This window comes from Brassica oleracea, chromosome C9 (genome assembly GCF_000695525.1).
Source record: "Brassica oleracea var. oleracea cultivar TO1000 chromosome C9, BOL, whole genome shotgun sequence".
Classification (NCBI taxonomy): Eukaryota; Viridiplantae; Streptophyta; class Magnoliopsida; order Brassicales; family Brassicaceae; genus Brassica; species Brassica oleracea.
In genome coordinates, this window is record NC_027756.1 from 5,763,174 (window position 1) to 5,783,378 (window position 20,205).

The 20,205-nt window shown below is 31.8% G+C and overlaps 3 protein-coding genes across 5 annotated transcripts; 2 read left to right on the forward strand and 1 right to left on the reverse strand.

Annotated features, from left to right (window-relative positions):
• The first annotated feature begins 1,596 nt into the window (after positions 1–1,596).
• Positions 1,597–3,035, forward strand: LOC106315961 (calmodulin-binding protein 25-like). The gene has a single exon (XM_013753814.1). The coding sequence runs from the start codon at positions 1,715–1,717 to the stop codon at positions 2,669–2,671; it is 957 nt and encodes a 318-aa protein (XP_013609268.1). The 5' UTR covers positions 1,597–1,714; the 3' UTR covers positions 2,672–3,035.
• A 4,723-nt stretch (positions 3,036–7,758) lies between these two features.
• On the reverse strand, positions 7,759–8,187 carry LOC106317176. The gene has a single exon (XM_013755026.1). The coding sequence runs from the start codon at positions 8,118–8,120 to the stop codon at positions 7,899–7,901; it is 222 nt and encodes a 73-aa protein (XP_013610480.1). The 5' UTR covers positions 8,121–8,187; the 3' UTR covers positions 7,759–7,898.
• An 8,319-nt stretch (positions 8,188–16,506) lies between these two features.
• On the forward strand, positions 16,507–20,028 carry LOC106313855 (transcription factor TGA1-like). Of its 3 annotated transcripts, XM_013751780.1 has the most exons (9): positions 16,507–16,741; positions 17,740–17,928; positions 18,027–18,098; positions 18,163–18,222; positions 18,327–18,404; positions 18,834–18,906; positions 18,973–19,244; positions 19,425–19,652; positions 19,737–20,028. In XM_013751780.1, the coding sequence occupies exons 2-9, from the start codon at positions 17,758–17,760 to the stop codon at positions 19,887–19,889; spliced, it is 1,107 nt and encodes a 368-aa protein (XP_013607234.1). In that variant the 5' UTR covers positions 16,507–16,741; positions 17,740–17,757; the 3' UTR covers positions 19,890–20,028. The 3 variants fall into 3 exon arrangements, with proteins under 3 accessions (XP_013607234.1, XP_013607232.1, XP_013607233.1); XM_013751778.1 differs by having other exon boundaries at positions 18,834–19,244; XM_013751779.1 differs by having other exon boundaries at positions 17,747–17,928; positions 18,834–19,244.
• Positions 20,029–20,205: the final 177 nt, after the last annotated feature.

Consider the following 20,205-nt stretch of genomic DNA (forward strand, 5'->3'; position numbering starts at 1 on the left):
CAGTAAAACCTCTATAAATTAATAATGTTGGAACTTTGAAATTTTATTAATTTATAGAGATATTAATTCACAAAAGTTTCCTTATTTAGATTTCTTATTTTAAGATATATTTATTTTAAGATAAGAAAAATATTTGATTTTAGTGTATAGACATTAATTTTTATTTTTTGAAATTTGATATTTATATTAATTTTATTATATTATTTGGTGTATATAATATATATTTCATAGAACTTAAATATGGTTTTGGATATAATATTACTAAAACTCATTAAAAATATATCAAGTGTTAAGAAAATATAAAGATAATTCCATTGTGAATATAAAACAAACAATATTATAATAGGTTCTTACGTATATAAAATATGTATAAATATAAATTATTAATTTATAATTTTAGTGGGACCATATATTTACATATAATTTTCTAAAAAAAATATTATCTTATTATTTCATCGATTTATGTCAAATTTTGAACCGGCCCAAATTCGGACTGACGAAATTTATTAATTTATAAAGATTATTAATTTATCGAGTATTAATTTACAGAGGTTCTACTGTACAAAGTAATAGTAGAATTTTACTTAAACAGTACTATCACTATATTGTTTTCAACAAATGATCAATCAACACATTTCGAAGAGAGAAGTGTTTTCCTATCTTATTTTCTTTTAACTATATATTATAATTTATAAAATTATAATTATAAATTATAATTTAATAACTAATTATTGGTAATTATATCTTAACAAGTTTAATCAGTATATCCATATTGAATATAAAGTTATAAAAATTATGTTTAGTGTTAATGTTTTGTTTATACATAAAATAAAGATTGTCAAAAAGTAAAAAACCATTATGTAAATAAAAAAAGTTTGACATCAAAATAAGATTGTGAATAGTGTTCCCTCAAATTTGAAGAAATACTGTTCATATCTTCATTTTTTTCCTCAAAATAAAATACCATTGGAGATAGATTTCTCTCATTTTTTATGTTATCTTTCATTTTGATGCACCATTGGAGATGCTCATAAACAGTCTTTTTAAACAAGTTGTATCTAAAACTTTTTGGCAAAAGTTGTATTTAAAACTTTCTATTGTTCCAAAAAAAAACTTTCTATGGTATTTTGGTGTGAGAATTGTCTTATAAACAACACCTACAGAAATTGCTAAAACAACACCTACGTAAATAATAGCGGCACACAGCTATAGATGATGCTGTGTAAACAAATATTTTGTTATAAACCGTTTCAACAAGTTGATGACGATGAACTTTGTATAATTCTTAATACGATTGGAATAAAAGTGTTAGTATATTTTGCTAATTCGATTATAGGTGGTAAAATACTTAATTTCAGTACGTTAGCATGTGTATCTACCACGAACCACTACCTAATTCGTTCACCCTGTCTTTCTCTCTCTCTTTCAGTCAAAATTTTATACACCAAAATGTAATTAACCGTAGTTCCACGTTTCAAAGTTTCAAGTTTCAAGTTTCAAGTTTCAAGTATAGAAAAAGGTAAATAGTGTAAAAAAAGAAAAAGGTAAATAGTGTAAAAAATTATGCCCACTTTTTATTGGCTTTTCTCTCCCACACAACCATCAGTTCCTTTCACACTCTCCTCTTCTTGAAGTTTCTCTGCTCCCAAAAAAATAATAATCATAACCCTATATATCTCTCTCTCTCTTAAGCCATCATCTATCTCTCTCTGCCATGGATTCAGGCAACAGTAGTAGCATGCAATCCTCAAGCGGTGGTGGTGGAGACCAAGAAGAGTACGACTCACGCGCAGATCAATCAATATCTGCTTTATTCAACAACTCAACCACCGTCTCCTCCAACATCGCCGGTCAAACACAGCTTGACTCCCTCATAGCTAACTATTTCAACACCGGCTGGTCAACAGATAGTCCTCTATTGTCAACAACGACCACGAACCCCACCGATGGCTCTAGGCCACCACCACCACCAATCTTGTTCACAAATTCACTTCATCAAGATCTGAGAGTAGTTTCGGACACAAACACAAGTAGTCCCATATGTTCTGTCCCTACCGACAAGAAAAACGGTCTGGCCACAACAAGGAATCTAAAGAAGAGATCTCGAGTCTCGAGACGAGCGCCTACGACTGTTTTGACCACCGACACTTCAAACTTCAGAGCCATGGTTCAAGAGTTCACTGGTAATCCTTCTAATCCTTTCTCAGGATTATCATCTTCTCCTTTTCCAAGGTCTAGATTTGATCTCTTTGGACCTTCTTCTTCATCCTCACAACCCTTGAAACCGTTTCCTCATAAACTTATCCCACCATCATCAACGAGTCATCCTTACCTAAATCCTCCTTCTACAAATTATCACCAGAGTCTTCTCCTTAACATGAACACGCAAAACATCGCAAACCCTCTAAGGGATCAATCGCTGAGCTTGAGAACAAGTAATGGTGTTGGACACGTGGACGTGGGAACAAACTTTGAAGGGCTTCAAAACATTATGGCCTCTTCGTCATCGATGATGCAGCCAACCCTAAATACTATGCATGGATTAGACATGGTACCGGTTGAAAGATCCGATGTTTACACAACATCGGTTGCTTCTGGAACGGAGAATAATTTAGGGGTCGTGAGAAATGAAGGTACGGTGGACTTATCATGGATCTCTACTTCAGATTAATTAGATTTAATCTAACCTTGTTTATTACATTATAATCGTATCTATTATTATATTCATATAAAAATGGAAAAGAAAATCTATTGGAAAGATTTTGGAATCTTTTATGTTCTGATGATAATGACTTTCTATATATTCGAATTTCGACCAATGTTTTTCCTTCTAGTGTTATATCAGTTCGAGGTTTGTGTACGTTGAAATTTCACTGGCCTCGTGGTATAGTTTGAAATTTCACTTAGTTAAGGGACAATTACAAAAAAAATTAAGAAGCATGTGACTAAAAGCAACGTATGTATCACAATGGACCCAACTTACATGCTAGAAAAATGTAGCTCTCATGTTATTAGGGTTGTGTATATGAGTGAACCCTAAATTGTACTATTATTTTTCATCTTGAATTATTAGTTTGTTTGCCTACATATAATAAGCAGAGATAGAGTGATTGGTGGCGAGATCTAGGGAATCGCTAGCCGCCGCTTATCCAAAATTCATCATCTTATTTTAATATGCAACTCACATGAATTAACACTTGATCTTTTTCTTCTTATCTTTCAATTTTTGTATTATAAGCCAAATTAAAAATATATATTAGTTCGTCGTCAGCATGATTCGACATTTAAACATTCGTTATCCAGTACGTCACAACGCCATGTCCCATAATTTATTTAATCATAATTGTCGTCATTATAATCCATCCAACTAAACTGGATGGTTACATCTATCGGGGGTTTCACGTTACTAAGCACAGTTGCTTCAGTCGCTCAGAACCAAATTATTCGATTATGATTTCAATTTCTTCTTCTTAACTCTTTCCTTTTTTGAATAAAGAAATGGCCAGAGTTTATTCTTAAATAATTTTGCGTTGACTTAATATAATTAATCTTGATTTCTTAAAATTAACAACCATTCTCTGTATCACGAATTATCATAGTGAGATCAGAGATCAGTGCCCATTCCCCTCCCCCAAAAAATACTAGTCATTTTGTTTTTGATAAACCAGCTGGTCGGTTTCGGGAGGAACAGAGTGGAGTGGCTACCACACTGTTTAATCCAAATTTGGAATACTTTCCGACTAATGTCAGGGGTGAACCGATCATCTGTTATGATTCACCATATAAACCATTTGGACCAAAGCCTAAGTCCAGAGAGTGGCCAAGTGATGATAATTTAATTTCTAGAGGGAATCGAATCCATGACTGATAGCGTATACACACCAAACCTATTGCCATTTAGGCTACCACACTTAGTTACTAGTAATTTTTCAGTGAAAAGAAAAGATGTCAGCTAGAATTGCACTTTCTCCACTAAGACGCGTGAGACGATAGCGGTTTGGGGGACAGCAGGCATAATCAATCTCTCATATTTTCTTTCAAGAATCCCTTTGATTGATGCTATAAGAAGATCTTCTATTCTTTATTGTACTTTGAGATCAATGGTTTTGTTTTAGCTTCAATAATTCAAAATATCTCTGCTTTTTCTACTTATGTTATTTACACAAAAGCTTTCTAGAAACATTAGTAAAAGTAAGCAACTCATAAAAATTCCTTTTTAATGTAACTAGCCGTTTATAAATTATATACTGTATTTACAAATTAATTGAGTGATAAAACATGTATTTTTGTGAAAACAAAACTATATTTATATCTCCTTCTGGAGACTGGAAATCAAAATAATTACCCAAAGTTTCATAGACTATTTAGGGGCAAACAGTTATATTGCAATAAGAGAGACAATGAAAAAAGAAAGAAAAAAAAAGCAGGTTTGTTGCTGTTGTTGTTTTTTTTATAATTAGGTTTGTTGTTTTACAACGATGTTTCCACGTTGATTACTTGATCATCACATATATGTATATAATATATATATTACATCTAACTGTGAACATGAATCTATCTATATTCAATGTGTAATTACGTCATACATATTCAATGTTTTTTTTAAATATACACATTCTCACGTTTTATAGGTCTGTCGTTACAACTTACGTCACAACTTACCTCATACGAATTAAAAACTAGTTTATGACTAAAAATCTAGAGCTCGAATTATTTTCTCAGTTGAAAATTATCAGTAGTATACACAGTCACAGGTAATTATCTTCCCATAAAATATATAGGTCATTATTTTATATTAACAGAAATTATCCCTGCTAATTAAGAAATTCTATAAAATAGACCTATAGCTAAAAATATCGATTCCCATCAGATGCACGGTTCCAAAGGTAAGTGTAAATTATGAGATTAGTATACTATATACAAGACCATAATTAACGTGCTTAGGAAAAAAATATAGATACAAGATCCACTTTGATAAAAAAAAAAGATACAAGATCCACTAGTCGAGAAAGAAAAAGAAAGTTGGAGTGTATAATGCGTTCTTTCATAGGCACGACAGGACAGGCCTTTTCTGCAGTAGCTACGCCCCCACTATTTTCTTTTTACCGATTTCGTAATTTTGAAAAGGTAAAAACCTTTTTATGCATTACCATCGATCACATTGTATATATATATACACAAACTGATATGGTATCCATTATTAATGGGCATAATCGACTTTACATAGGATTTGGATCCTGTAATAACGTTTTAAATCAATAAATTAGGTTATAGTTTACGAATTTGGGGAATCAAATGGGCATTATAAGTGTCCAATGTCACAATCACCACGTCCATAAAGTAGGGGCAATGTCAACTCCGACGCTATAGCATATGAATACAAGCGAGACAAAGTATATAGTAGTAGGTACTAAAAGTAAAATAACGGTCATTGGTTAACGAAAAATAGTAGTAATAAATTTGTTAATGCTTGACCTCTTGTATTGTTTTTGAACGCTATTCAACTTACTCTCAGTCATGAAGCGCGTAAGTTTTATTTATGGGAAATTTGGGTTCATGACTATAACAGATCATCAAATTAACCATATAACCATAAGAGAACTGAAGTTATGATATTTGCATAATAATTGTCGTATTACTCTTGATATACACTTTTTTTTATTCTTATAAATATGTTTTTCCCTTCTATTTTTAATTGCTTTTAGTTTCTGTTAGAACAATTATTAAACTTTGACATTAACATAATAAAAACATAGATTTTTTTCTACGCATAATATGTTTCGAAACTTTCAAAACAAACATATATTTTATAATTTTTATACAATATTCCATAAACACGACTTTAAATCTATACTATCATAGAAATATATATAGTATAGTCAGTTTTTGTTTTCAAATAAGACACAATTTTGTTGTGTTCCAAACTATTTAGAAACGTAAAATAGAAAAATAATATACGTTGACAAAAAAAAAGAAATAAATAATATACAATATCATTTCTTGCTCTATTTTTCTTTCTCTCTCCTCTCCGTCTTTCCTTTCTATATTCAAAACAACAATTATTTGTTTCCTGCTTTATGTTTTGCTTTTATTTTTCATTCTCCCTCTTATTTTTAATTTTCTTTGTTGTGATATGTTATTGTTGTGACTTGATTGTTCTGTACTATCTTATTTTTTAACGTCTGATTAATTATAATATTACAACAATGAGAAATATTACATAGACGATTCTACAGTCGACAATTCTACCATCATATGAAAATGCACGTCTGACTGCATCACTTTATTGTTCTGTACTATCTATTTGTCAAATATAGGTATAGCACAATATCACACAATTCATTCGAATAATCACGCTCTGAAAAAAAAAGATCGGTCCACTTTGATACCAAATTATCACCTTATAGATGCATGGCTATATTCTTATTTTTTTTTCATTATGGTTATCATACAAATTCTCCCATTTATTTATTCCGTTACAATTAATATCTGTTATCGTTTTTATTTATTCAACTATGGTTCGTTAAATTACATTAATTGTCATTATTTGACCATGAGAACATCACAGCTAATCAAATAAATGCTCATACACACAATTCGGATTTTAAACGAAGTCCACAATCGCATACATTTGAAGGTTTACTAAGAACTGAATCCACGAAAGTTCAGTAACTCAATCCACGGACTATCAGTAAAATGATATTCCAGACGATTATACATATACAAGTTTTTTTATATCAAATCCCAAACTAATCTTTGAACATGTAAGAGTGAAAGTCAAAATCTTTATACCAAATAATAGAAAAACATGTTTGAAAAGTCCGGGTTAACAAAAGGACTAGGACGATGTCTCGCCACGTTTCATATGTCTAGGGTCTACTGTTATACTACTTGGTTTGTTGGATTGAAATTGATTTGTCTACCATGAAACCAAACTGCATCATATCGTGTCCAGTGTATGTTTATATGTCCACTATGTTGGAGATGCTAAAAAAACTGACATCTCACGAGTGTTTTTCTTCTGGTTTAGGATATAAAAATCGCATTTAGAAAACAAGAGTTCCGGGAGTCACTACTTTTCAAAGGTTAAAAGATTACACATTGTCGACAAAAAAAAAAAAAAGATTACACATTAATTTCTAAAACAGTAGTTAGATTTTTAGCTAAATGGCCTTGGTATGTGAGAAATCACAACTTGTTTGGGATGACTTCGAAATTTGATCGACATGACGATGATGATAACAATGATTCAACGGGGACAAATCCACATGATGCAATGCTTCTATCACATCCACCTTTTATTTTCGTTTGCTTCTGATATATCTTAAAGCTACAGTATTCTGCTCTGGGTCTGAATGCTAGATTTCGGCGCCCTAATACGAAATCAACCCATTAATGATATGAAGGCCCAAAATGAACATTCGTTTGGGATTATATGTGGTCCAAAACAACTTTTTACTTCGTTTTATTCATGGCTCGTTAAGTTTATTTCTAAACTTAAATTCGGAATATAGTAAGATCTCAGCAAACTCGACCGGTAATCTTCAGTTTTGTTGAAAGTTCATTATTCATATTTGATATTTTCACAAAACACACAGATTGCCACCATCTTTAGGAAGCTTATTACCTAGTAGGCTAATTACATAGATAGTTCCGTGATGAACAACACACAGGCTCACTAGAATATTAGTTTGGGCTGTGTTTAGCTGATTGGTACTAATCATATAAAATTTAAATATGTAAACATAGTTAGGCAACATTTTTACTTGTTTAAATAAACAAACAGAATCTTACATTTGGTTAATTCAGATATTTACTTTTTTACATAAAACTCCCAAAGGAAAAGGAAAGCACAAAACAGCGATTAAGAAACGAGATTAGCTATAAACAAACTGGTTTCAAGCAGAGAAAACGCCATGTGAGATGGCAATAGCAAACTGAGACTTAGCCTCAAACTTCTTCATGAAACTTTCTATCTTCTTCTCGTCAACTCCTATGGTCATCATCTTCCCGGGAAGTTTCTTCCACCAATCAAAATCCACCGTCGCCGCCTTCGAATCTTCCGGCTGTCTCACCCTCCGCTCATACTCCTCCACCACTAAAATCGCTATGTCTGACATTGAATCAAATGATCTCTATCGCTTTTGGTTATTTGTTCTCTCGGGTTCTATATCAGTAGACAATTCAACGTTTGTTTATTTATACTGCTTTGACGTGCTGGTATTGGATAAAGTTGAGTCAATATTTCTCTTATTTAATATTTTTATTAATATAAAATTTCGTTAATGGTTTTTAAATCGAGCCGAATCTGTTGGTAGCTGTGGGTTTTGTGTTAAGGTGGGCATAGTCGGTTTTACTGTATTTAATTTTTCCAAGGGAAATCAGAAAAATTCTTTTAAATCAATTAGCGCTTATCGTTTAGAACTATAAAATTAAAACAAACCAAGGCTTGATGTTACTATTCTTTTCAGTATAGGGTTTGTCAAATTAAAGTTTTCGTATAATATTTGCAAGATTAACATATTTCAGTTTAGAAATGTATTAGCCAACGATTATCAAGATCTCTGTATCAACCAATCAGACCATCAAAAAGAAGAAGAAAAACTATATTAACATAAAATTATAAATATTACTATTTGTGAATCCCCTGAATATATTAATTTTAGTCTCAGATTAAAACTTAAAACTATGGGTCAAAACCTGACAATACGACACTCTTCAGTTATTAAAAAGACAGGTGTATTAAGCTCTTTAAAACATCAGCAGTGGTAGTCTCTAGAGGTCTCTGACCAATTAAAAAAGTAAAAACAAAGAAAAATGATGAAAGAGAAAGGAAATATGGAAGAAAGAAGTGAGCCAAGTTCCTTGGCAAGGTATTTTCTCTTTGCATCCAGAAACTCAAATGCCATGTGCCTTGTCTCTATTAGCTAAGTAAATTAAAAATTAAAATAAATAATTATCAGAATAAAACAACAATATAATTATTTTTAGAGAGATCTGTGGTTTATTTCCACTGCTAATGCTTTTATGCCTAGATTGCTTCAAGCCCAAATAGCCAGTAATGGTCTTTCTTCTATTCTTTTTTATTTTTTTTATAATAGCCAATAATCTATACTCTTGTTTCCGACGTTATAATATGGGCCTAATCCGATGAAGAGCCTTACATCATTTCTATTGTTTTCTCATTCTTTTAAATTTTTTTTTGATAAAATGTTAAATATTATACTAATTTTAAATTGTGACAGCGATTACGGAGGAAAACTAGTAGCGGAATACAAAAATCAAAACTAAATAAACGGATAAACAGTGAAATAAAAATTTATGGTGAGTTTTTGGAAGCTAAGAAGATATCATTTCTTGGGTTTGTTTATGGTGAGTTTTTGGAAGCTAAGTCTATTAAATAAGCTACTGACCATTTGGAGAAGAACTATCAACCTATATTCAGAATCATTGATGAAAAAATGTAAGGAATGTTGGATTCTCCTTTGCATATGGCTGCTTACTTCCTCAACCCTTATTATTTCTACAAAGACCCCACTATCCAGTATGACATAGAGGTTTCAGAAGGATTCATTAAGTGTGTGGAAACTTTCTATCATGGAGAATTTGTGAAACAAGACTTGGTTGTTAATCATGAGATTAGTCTTTATAAGAATAAAAGTGGTCCTTTTGGTAGACTGTTAGCACTAAAAGGATATGAAAAGAATGATAAAAAGTTTGAACCGGGTATGTTTTGGCTTAAAATGTATTTTACTTGATTAATTGTCCATTTCATAGTTTAACTTGTTTAATTTTTTTATGACAGAGAATTGGTTGGCAACATACGGATGTGATGTGCCAACCTTGCAGAAACTGGCTACTAGTATCCTTGCCTTGACCTCTAGTTCTTCTGGCTGTGAAAGAAATTAGCGCAGTTTCGAAGGGGTTAGTCTACCTGCTTCTTTGATTTTTATTTCATGTGTCTAGTAGTGTGTACAATAAATTGCTCAACTCATGTTGCAGATCCACACTAAGAAGAGAAACATATTAGATGTAAACCGCCTCAACAGTCTAGTCTATGTCCAGTTTAATGCAAGGCCTTTTGATAACCAGAAAAAGAGTAGAGAAGGCAATGTTGATGTGATCCTAGATGATGGTAATGAAGATACTGTCGGAGATTGGCTTGTGGGCTGTGTTGAAGAGTTTGATAATGATGTCAGTTTTGTGCTTACTACCCAAGCTCCAAGGATAAGAGAACTCTATGATGACGACTTTGAATCTGAAGAAGAAGACATGATGGACATGGAGTTCGAACCAGATGTATACCAAGAGGATCCAGTCTTTCGTGACTCACAAATAGCTTAGTAAACTAAGGTACCAAAACAATCATATCTCTTCTCTTTGTTTATCTTATGACTTGAAATTTTTTTCTTTTTTTAATTAGTTTTGGTGGGTTCGTGAAATTAGAGTTACCTTGTCTTGAACTTGCTGTTTTTAACTAGTGAATTAAGTTGTATTGAACTTGCTGTTTGCATGATTTAACTTGTCTTCGTCTCTTTCATTTCAGGTTTCCAAATGCCAAGTTCTAACTTTTAGCACATGTACAAGACCACTACAAGATCAATATTATATATTTTGCTGATCTTTCAAGAAGAATAGGATTAGAAGATACAATCCTTAATATTTTTTGCTTCTTCTCATGATAAAAACTATATTTTTTGGTGATTCTTGTGAGTGGGTTATTTTTTTTTGTATTAGATGTGTGCCTTAAGAAACAACAATTATGATATATAATCTAACTTGGTATTTAATGTTTCTTTTGTATATTTTATAATTAAAAACTTAATAAAAATTATTCTCAGCGTATACCCCGAGTTTATCCCTATTTTTTAACAATTCACTAGGTCCAGAATCGCCGCATGGATAGCGCGTAGCGCGATTCCGAACAGGGGATAAAACCAAAGAAGATCGGCCATCCTATTTACTAGTTAAGACTAAACAAGGTCGGAAGGCCGGAAATAAAGTAGCCGGTTGCCACGAGCTACCGAGAGATAGACGCCCTCAAACCTAGAAGCTATGGTTACTGCAGCTTCCAACGACCCATCCCAACACAAACCGACTCAGAGAATCAAAGCACGAGCGTACTACCAAACTAGACATATACACCATCGACAGCACAAGAAAAATTAAACTTCCATGCGACGATACCGTCATTCAAAAAGTAGACTTAAAGATTGTCGTCCCAAACCCATCTTCCGTGATCATATACACCTCTTGAACCGAGAACTCATACAGAGAAAGCAGACCGCGAAGGCGCGAAGAAACTAACCTTTCAAAAATGAACCTACAAAAAAAGCAGCAAACCCGAGTGTCCCACTGCCGCACACAATGTTTGGAGTAAACGGTTATGTCTATACGTTATTTACTATTCCATTTCATGCATGGAGTAAACGGTTATGATCACTCTATAATACCCTTTCTTGAATCTAATACATGATACTGTTTCTTGCTCTCTAAGTGTTTTTCAAAGAAAGAAAAAAGAGAGAATATGATTTTTCTAGACTTGTGACCCGAAGACCGGACCATAAATCTGCGCTATCAATCTATCACGTATTAGCTATTTCTGAATATTTGTAGTATATTTCAAAAACGAGCATATATTTCTGAAAATTTATATAGAATGCTTGGATGACAACTTGTCAAGTACTTGCACGAACTTTTTTGGTAGGTGAACAGGCCAAAGGCATAGACGATTAGGAGTCTTTGTTTTTTGTTTCGTCGACTATTAGGAGTCTAATCTCCATTGTAAAACAATTATAGTTGCCGATATTATATTAACATCGAATATTTATCTAATATATTGACTGTAATACCCAACTTATTACACCTGTATACCTAAATGGATAAGTGGATCTACTTCTACCATGTGAAGACATTTCCGAGCCCTAGGCATGAACCCCCTGAAATATTATTTTTTCCCTGAATTATTATTTATTAATTCATTACTAATTTACCGGGTAGTCTCTCTCTTTTTTCGAGAATCTCTTCTCGAATAATTCTTTTAACAAAGAATAAGATATAGAAAAAGATGAGAAATATAATTTGGTATACAAATAAATTAATAAGGTTTTGAGAAAATAAATCTAAGAATATAAAAGCGCCTGATTACATTGTCTTTTTAAAAAAAGTTACATGGTCGTATGACGCAAACAATGACCCAAAACGTCTTCTCAATCAACACTGTTTATATGCATATACATGAGCACACATGTCGATCCATCATAATCATTATATTATACTACAAAATCCTTTTAATAAAGAATAAATTATACTATCATATAACAAATCAGATATGGTCCAATGATGGGGGCCAAATGTTGCTTTACTTCCAAGTTCTCTAATCTCCCTAAAATTCATTATTTAATAAAAAAATTTGGTATTTGATTTCATATATTTTGTTAATTATCCCATTGGTAAAGTTTGTATCTCCATTAGGCTTATGCTGTGCCATTCCATGAATCCAACTTTATTAACATGTATACTCATCACATCACTGATCTTTAATAATTCACACGGTACGCGAAAGCAAGATTCGATTTACAAATCAGTGATTTAGTCATGTTCTTGTCAGTACTAAACTAATAATTTTACTAACTTATTGTTTGCAGTTATATGCATTAATAGCGGTGTCTGTCGACTAATATCGAGTTTTGTAGGTGATGTCATATAACCATCATCAGTGAAGCAAGTGCAAATGGACCAATAGTTCTTATTTATTGTGAAGTGGCTTTGATAGTCCAGATCAACGATTAGTTTATCACTTCTATTTAGTCATTTAAACGGTATCATCATGTATTAGATACACGACAGTATCCTATTGCTAAATAAACCTCGTTTATGCGAAAAATATGAACAAGAAAGACTGAAAATCCAAACACGAGGTAGCCACTCGTGGTGGCAAACCACTTTATAAGATGGCACTTGGAGAATAATTCTACAAATAGGCAAAAGCTTACGTGACGTCTCTTAAGCTATCTTCTCGTTTTTATGATATTATATTTTTCGTCAATAAATATTGCTGTATATTAATACGTGGATATAGTTAAACTAAAATTCACCAATATCTTTCATCCACAATGGATCATACGTCTAAAAAGCCACCCTCATATGAACTGTAGCGTTAGCTTTTCACACAAATCATTTGCACGATCGAAGTTTAAGAAAACGATCAAATTATTTAACATGTTATTACTTTTTAAACTTATCCTATTGTAGTTAGTTTCCTCCTACTAGACAATCCAATATACTAGATCATGCATTATAATTAAAAAAAAAATTACTCGTCTTTATTGTACCTAATTTGTGGAATTTATCTTCGTTCTCTGTGCATATGCATGTCCATGAAACATCTCACGTCATGTATTGATCGTAACCCTGAATGCCATATGCATTATTTTGATTAATATTTCTTCTGTATTTACAAAATTGATGTTTTAGTATTCACATATATTAAAAATAATAAACACATGCTTTCATTTAGAAATTTTGTTTTTTTTTGTTTTTAATTAGTTTAATGTTTAATTTATTTTCAGTAAAAAAATTCCAGTCATGTTTTATATTTTAATTACTATTTTTATTTTAAAAACAAAATGCATTAATTACACTCTAGAATAGTAATCATTTAAATACAAAGTCAAATTATAGAACATCAATTATTCAACTAAGGAGTAAAGTACCTAGACAAAATGGTTACTATACTTCGTCATTTCACGCAAGTATGCACAACTGTAATACTTCTAAAAATGTATAGACTACTAAAAATCTCAGTTGATTAGGTCTAACTCCTTAGCTAGATACAATCAATATGTGATGATGGGTTATGGTCCAAAAGCTAACTGTGGGAATCAACGAGACATGTTAACTTTTCATTAATTATGTCTTCAGGACTATACAACCAAGCAATAATTTTTAATAATAGATAAAAATACATAATGTCTCCCATGGAGCTTGAAGGGCCAATATGTTTTAACTTTTAATACATCAATTCAAAGTTGCAATATATTATTTAGGTGATTCCTTCACCTAATTAACCCTACCAATCTAGCCTGTCTGGACTCCCAAAGGCTATAACCAAGTATTAAAATAAATTATACTCGTATTCGACCGCTAAGATTTTTTTATTATTAACAAGAAAATATGAATTAATGTTACCATATTTAGATTACTTTTTCTTTTAAAAAAGTCCATATTTACATCACAATACTAACTAGTACATTCCACTAATTAGTGATGGCACTCGTTATTTGCCTTATAACTGTTACTTGATCCGTATTCGCCTCGTTTTTACGAGTATTTATCATTGCCAAATCAAATATCAAATCGTTGAGTTTTGATGCTTTCAAGTATAAGGCAAGTAACAAGTATCACAAAAAAAATTACGACTCACCTTGATATTACTCGTTACTTGTTTTACGACTAAATCACAAAAACCAAAGCCCTAAACAAATATTTCTTTTGTTGTAAGAAGTAAATAATACTTTCTTATCGAATTCCATCTTTCTTTTTTTATATTAGGTGCAAATATTTTATTTAAAATAATTCTCGTGTTTTTACCAAGTCAAGTAAATAAAACAAACTTTTATAACCTTCTCTCGTAAAATATTATTTATTAAGTAATTTTTAGAAATTTGGAAATATATCCAAATAATTAATAAATACTTTTAAATAGCAAGTAATCGAACAAGACAAATAACTTGCAAGTAACATATTTTTGGACAAGTATTCGAAATAACAATTACTCGTTTTCGCCAAATCAAGTACAAGTAAAAAAATTCATTACCCGCAAACCAAATATCAAATATACGTAAAAAAAATAAGTAACCGCGTTGCGCCCACCTCTGCCACTAATTAATACAAATTGGGTTAGCTGCTAAATGCAGTTGATTCAGAAAGAAAAAATGATTTAATATTTTTAAGCTTAACATTAAAATAAACGTTGATTGTTTCGAAGAAGTCGTGCTTGTCGTTCGCTTACTTGCTTTAAGACGTTAATTAATATTATATCATGATACAGTACATCATGTAACAGCTAACCAAAACTGTATAGAAAAATGGATAAAAAGGAGAATTTAAAGAGAATTAAAAAAATTGATCTACCTGGTGCGCACATCAGCGAGAGGTAGTGGAGACATATGACAACTGAATAAAAAACGAATAAGAAATTTATTTTTAATTTAATCACATTTATTTGACGAATATTAAGTGGGGGTTATTGGTTCTAGTAGTTTAGTGGATTTAGAAATTCTTTTTGGATTTAGAAATCATTGACTAATCCATTGATTCTAAAATCAGACAAACAGATTCCAAAATTAACTATATAGATTTCAAAATCAAAATAAGTGGATTATTATAAATCAATGAAATGGATATATAAAGTTTTTATTGCGTAATTATGCATCTAATTCATCATTTTCATGCGATATATATATATATATTTTCTTCTTCTAAAGTTTCTTAATGTCTAAAAAAATTATGTATTCATGTTTGATGATGTATACACTTGATAAAAAAGCTTATCAAAACACGCACAAACGCTTATGTTATTTGAATCACAATAATGATAACTAATTCAGTATTTTCGTATGCGAGACACGTTTCATTTGCACCTATTAATTTGAAAATTGAAAAAGTGTCAATAAGTTCTCTCTTCACAAGAGAAAACAACTCGAGAAACAATTCATCATCACTTTTGTAACAACAAGATAAGTAATACTGTAATAACACCAATTTCGTTTTTATATTTATTATACAATATGTTTGTATGCAAGACATGTGCCTAATGCATGTTTTAAAAATGAACAAAAGACGTAATATTAAGGTTCTTATCAACTACGTTTATTAGGATACACACAAAAAAACAAGGAATTGGAAAAACACAATAATACAAATCCAGTCAAAATAAAAAGGTTTAACTCAATATTTGCTCTTTCGTGTTTTACTCTTAAAATTATTTATAAATCCACTCAAATCTAAGTTAAAATCAAATCCTCAAAGAAATCATTTTAAAATCCATTTTTAAATTATAGAACCAATACAACAGATTTGAAATTGAATTTTAAAATGATAAAACCAATAACACTTAATTTGGCTTGGATTTTAAAATCCATTAAAACACTTAAACCAATAACACCCCCTAAGATTCGAATTATACATATTAATTTGCTAATTTTTTTTTCTCTGATAAGTTTTGCTTAGTGCGGAAAACAGTTTTATTTTCTTCTTCTCACACCAATCCAAACAAAAATATACGTAATAAGATGGTATAGTCTTTTTATTAATAAAAAGTCGAGGAAAAATAATATAGAAACATGTAAAAGTTGGTATTGACTTAACGTAGCTACATTATTGGACAAAATTAAATAAAAATACATATTGCATATTGTTAATTTATTACATATTGTATTTTGTTAATTTATATTCTGACGTTGGGAAATATTTAAATAACAACGTCAAAAGTCTCATTTAAAGTTGTCGTGTTCTCGCATGATTCCTCTTCTTTTACTTCTTCGAGATGGTGAGACCTGAGTTCCTGAGACACAAACAAGAGCTTTTAAAACCCCTTCTGTTTACGGTTGGATTCGAACTCCGAACTTGTGGGCGTTACATCCGATCTTGTCGCTAAATATCTTCCTTCTTTCATGGTTTTCGCGACAAACGTTGGCCTTCTTCAAGTCACCTCCTTGATGCGAGTAACCATCAGAAGGTAAGGCTTTAGATCTCTGTTCTTAGCCGATCTATAGATTTTGTTTTCTCCGTAGTGTAAGCGAGGGAGATGGAAAAAAGCAAGAATTGAAAAGTCAGAGACTTCACGACGTTGACTTTAATTTGTTTCATTCTAATCTTGTTAGCACTTAAAAGTCTAACACCATTTTTGTTATCTTATTAGTTGTTTTGATTAGGTTTGTTTCAATATTTTTTTTTGTGAGTTGCTTGGAATTGAAGCTGGTACTGATTCCAATATGCTCAAGAACTGTATTGTATTTGAGAAGTTTCAATCTGTCTACACTTGTAGATTATGTGTGTGCTGGCTTCATGATTTGTGTTTGCTTTTCTGATGCAATCTCTTGTTCTTTTATTTCACCTTTCTTCTATGTTTTCGTACAAAAGTTTTGTAAACCAGTGGATGAAAATTTAACTGTTAATCTTGTTGTTAAGTTGTTTGTCCACCTTTACTGATGCTGAAATAAAGTGACATTCTCAATAAGTGGAAACTTGACTTCTGAAGCGTTTATTCTGCTTATGATCTTTATCTCGATCGTATCACCTTCCAAACACTTTGAGGATAAGTTTTTTTTTTCGGGTAGGCAAGTTTCAGTATTTTGTTTTTATAGCTAGGTGGATGTCAGGGATTGTAGGAGGATGCAAAGTTGAGTGATGGGAACGTTACTTAAAGTTTATAACCTTTATGTTCTTTTAGCTGTCCCTGCAACATATGTTACTCTTGTTATCTTTTGGTCTTCTCCGAGTTCTTAGAGAATCTTCATGCTCTCTACGATTTTTCTTTGTCTTTGTATAAACATATCGCTGGAATATAGTGGTTATGTTTCCTGTTTTTTTGAGGATTGAAATAGTTTTTATGGAGAAGCATCACAACTTTTACTATTTATTTGACTCTATGTGATCTAACTTTTGGTTGAGACCTAAACTAGGGTTGGTTTATATGCTATCACACATTGTTTATAAAACATTGCATCTTCTTAGTTTGCAGTTGAGAAAAGCATGAATTCAACATCAACACATTTCGTGCCACCGAGAAGAGTTAATATATACGAGCCTCTCCATCAATTTGGTATGTGGGGAGAAACTTTCAAGAGCAATATTGGCAATGGGAATATCAACACCCCAAGCCACATTATAATACCGAATAATCAGAAACTAGACAACAACTTGGTACCTTTTTGCTTCATTGTTCTTCTATCTCTTAATGACAAATGTTCTTGTTTCTTAAAATCTAAAAGCTTTCATTTCTTGAACTTATTTTTCTCTAGTCAGAGGATACTTCCCATGGAACTCCTCTCATCTTTGATCAAGAAACTTCCACGTCCAGACATCCTGATAAGGTAACTACTAATGCTTCTATCAGTTTTATTTCAGCGTATATGCTGAATCTTAATATTGTTACAGATAAAGAGACGGCTTGCGCAGAACCGCGAAGCTGCCAAGAAAAGTCGCTTGCGCAAGAAGGTATGAAAAGCTTATAACACTATTTACTTCCTTAGAAAATAATGTTTTGATCTCGTTTCAATTTGTTTATTCAACGGGAGATTTTTTTCTTTGTTTATTTGTAGGCTTATGTTCAGCAGCTAGAAACAAGCAGATTGAAGCTAATACAGTTAGAGCAAGAACTCGATCGTGCTAGACAACAGGTTAGTTAATAAACCAAATTTTTATTTTAAATCTTGCTGTGAGGATTCTACTCTCCAAATGAGTTTGTTTAATAATTCATCCGTTTCACAAAGATAGACTTTTTAATATTTTTACACGTTAAAAAAATACGTTAAACTATCTGTAATAAATATATCGTTTTCTGTAATTTTCAATTTTCAATAATTTTTAAACCAATAGCAATTCAATAAAGTCAATTAATTTTCTTGAAATTTACAATTTTTTCATAGAAACACAAAAAAAGTACATCTTTATGAAGCAAACATTTTTTCTAAAAAGTCTATCTTAATGAAACGGAGGGAGTATAGTCTAACAATGTACGGTCCAAAACCTCTTAGTCATTAAAAAATATATATCTTTCGACTTTCATAATATATGGCTAATTCTGACAGAAAGTTGGATGATAACAGGGATTCTACGTTGGGAATGGCATAGATACTAGTACTACTACTTCTCTAGGTTTCTCGGAAAACATGAATCCAGGTCTGTATCAAGAACAGGGTAGTATTCTTGACAAGAATCAAAACTTGAACGTGAAGATTAAAACAGGGATTGCTGCATTTGAGATGGAGTATGGACAATGGATTGAAGAACAGAACAAACAGATATGCGAACTAAGAACTGTTTTGCAAGGACATGTCGGCGATGTGGAGCTTCGTTTGCTTGTTGAAATCGCCATGAAACATTATTTTGATCTTTTCCGGATGAAATCAGCTGCTGCAAAAGAGGATGTTTTCTTCGTCATGTCGGGAATGTGGAGAACTTCTGCAGAACGTTTTTTCCTATGGATTGGCGGCTTTCGACCCTCGGATCTTATCAAGGTAGAAAACAAGAAACAAAGAACAATAAAAATAAACACAACTACAATAATGTGTTAACCTAAAATCAATTAGTGATAAACGGATTGACCCGTTCTCTTTATATATTATTTAAGATCTCTTCCAATTTTTGACGTGGGACGTTTGTATCTAATACAATGTTTTTAAATCTTTATTTTGCAGGTTCTTTTGCCACATTTTGATGTCATGACGGATCAGCAGATTCTAGATGTATGTAACCTAAGACAATCTTGCCAGCAAGCTGAAGACGCTTTATCTCAAGGAATGGAGAAGCTACAACACACCCTTGCAGATTGTGTTGCAGGTGGACGACTAGGTGAAGGAAATTACATTCCTCAGGTGAATTCTGCAATGGAGAGAGCAGAAGCTTCGGTCAGCTTTGTTAATCAGGTAAAGATTATACTAGCTTTAATAATCAAAACAACATTTTAAGACTAGTACTAGTTTCATTGACTTGTTTGTATTGTTTATTAGGCTGATCATTTGAGACATGAGACGTTGCAACAAATGGATAGGATCTTGACTACACGACAAGCGGCTCGAGGGTTGTTGGCTCTTGGTGAGTATTTTCAACGGCTTAGAGCGTTGAGCTCGAGTTGGGCAACTAGACATCGTGAACCAACTTAGATTCGAGTTCTTGGATACAAAACAACAAGAATGAAGATGAGTGCATTTTGTAAAACAGAGGATTATTCATAATAATAAAATGGGGGTTGCTGCTGATACTTATTTTTTTAAATTCTGCGGGAATCATAAAATTTGAAAACCATGTATTGAAAAAGTTGTAAATATAAAAGAATTATGTGTCAGGGGATTATATTATTATGTACAACTCCAGTACTGTATTTAGAAGAAAAAAAACTAAACAATTTAGCTACTCTTTCCCATTCCAAAAGAAATATCTGTTAGATCAATTTTTGTTCATGATTGATTTTAATAAGTT

What these genes read in the sequence shown, in the direction of transcription:
- LOC106315961 (XM_013753814.1), top strand. Translation starts at nt 1,715, where the DNA reads ATGGATTCAGGCAACAGTAGTAGCATGCAATCCTCAAGCGGTGGTGGT.
- LOC106317176 (XM_013755026.1), bottom strand. Translation starts at nt 8,120, where the DNA reads ATGTCAGACATAGCGATTTTAGTGGTGGAGGAGTATGAGCGGAGGGTG.
- LOC106313855 (XM_013751778.1), top strand. Translation starts at nt 17,758, where the DNA reads ATGAATTCAACATCAACACATTTCGTGCCACCGAGAAGAGTTAATATA. An exon ending in AGAAACTAGACAACAACTTG is followed by an intron (nt 17,929 to 18,026) that starts GTACCTTTTTGC and finishes ATTTTTCTCTAG; the next exon opens with TCAGAGGATACTTCCCATGG. An exon ending in GACCCTCGGATCTTATCAAG is followed by an intron (nt 19,245 to 19,424) that starts GTAGAAAACAAG and finishes TTTATTTTGCAG; the next exon opens with GTTCTTTTGCCACATTTTGA.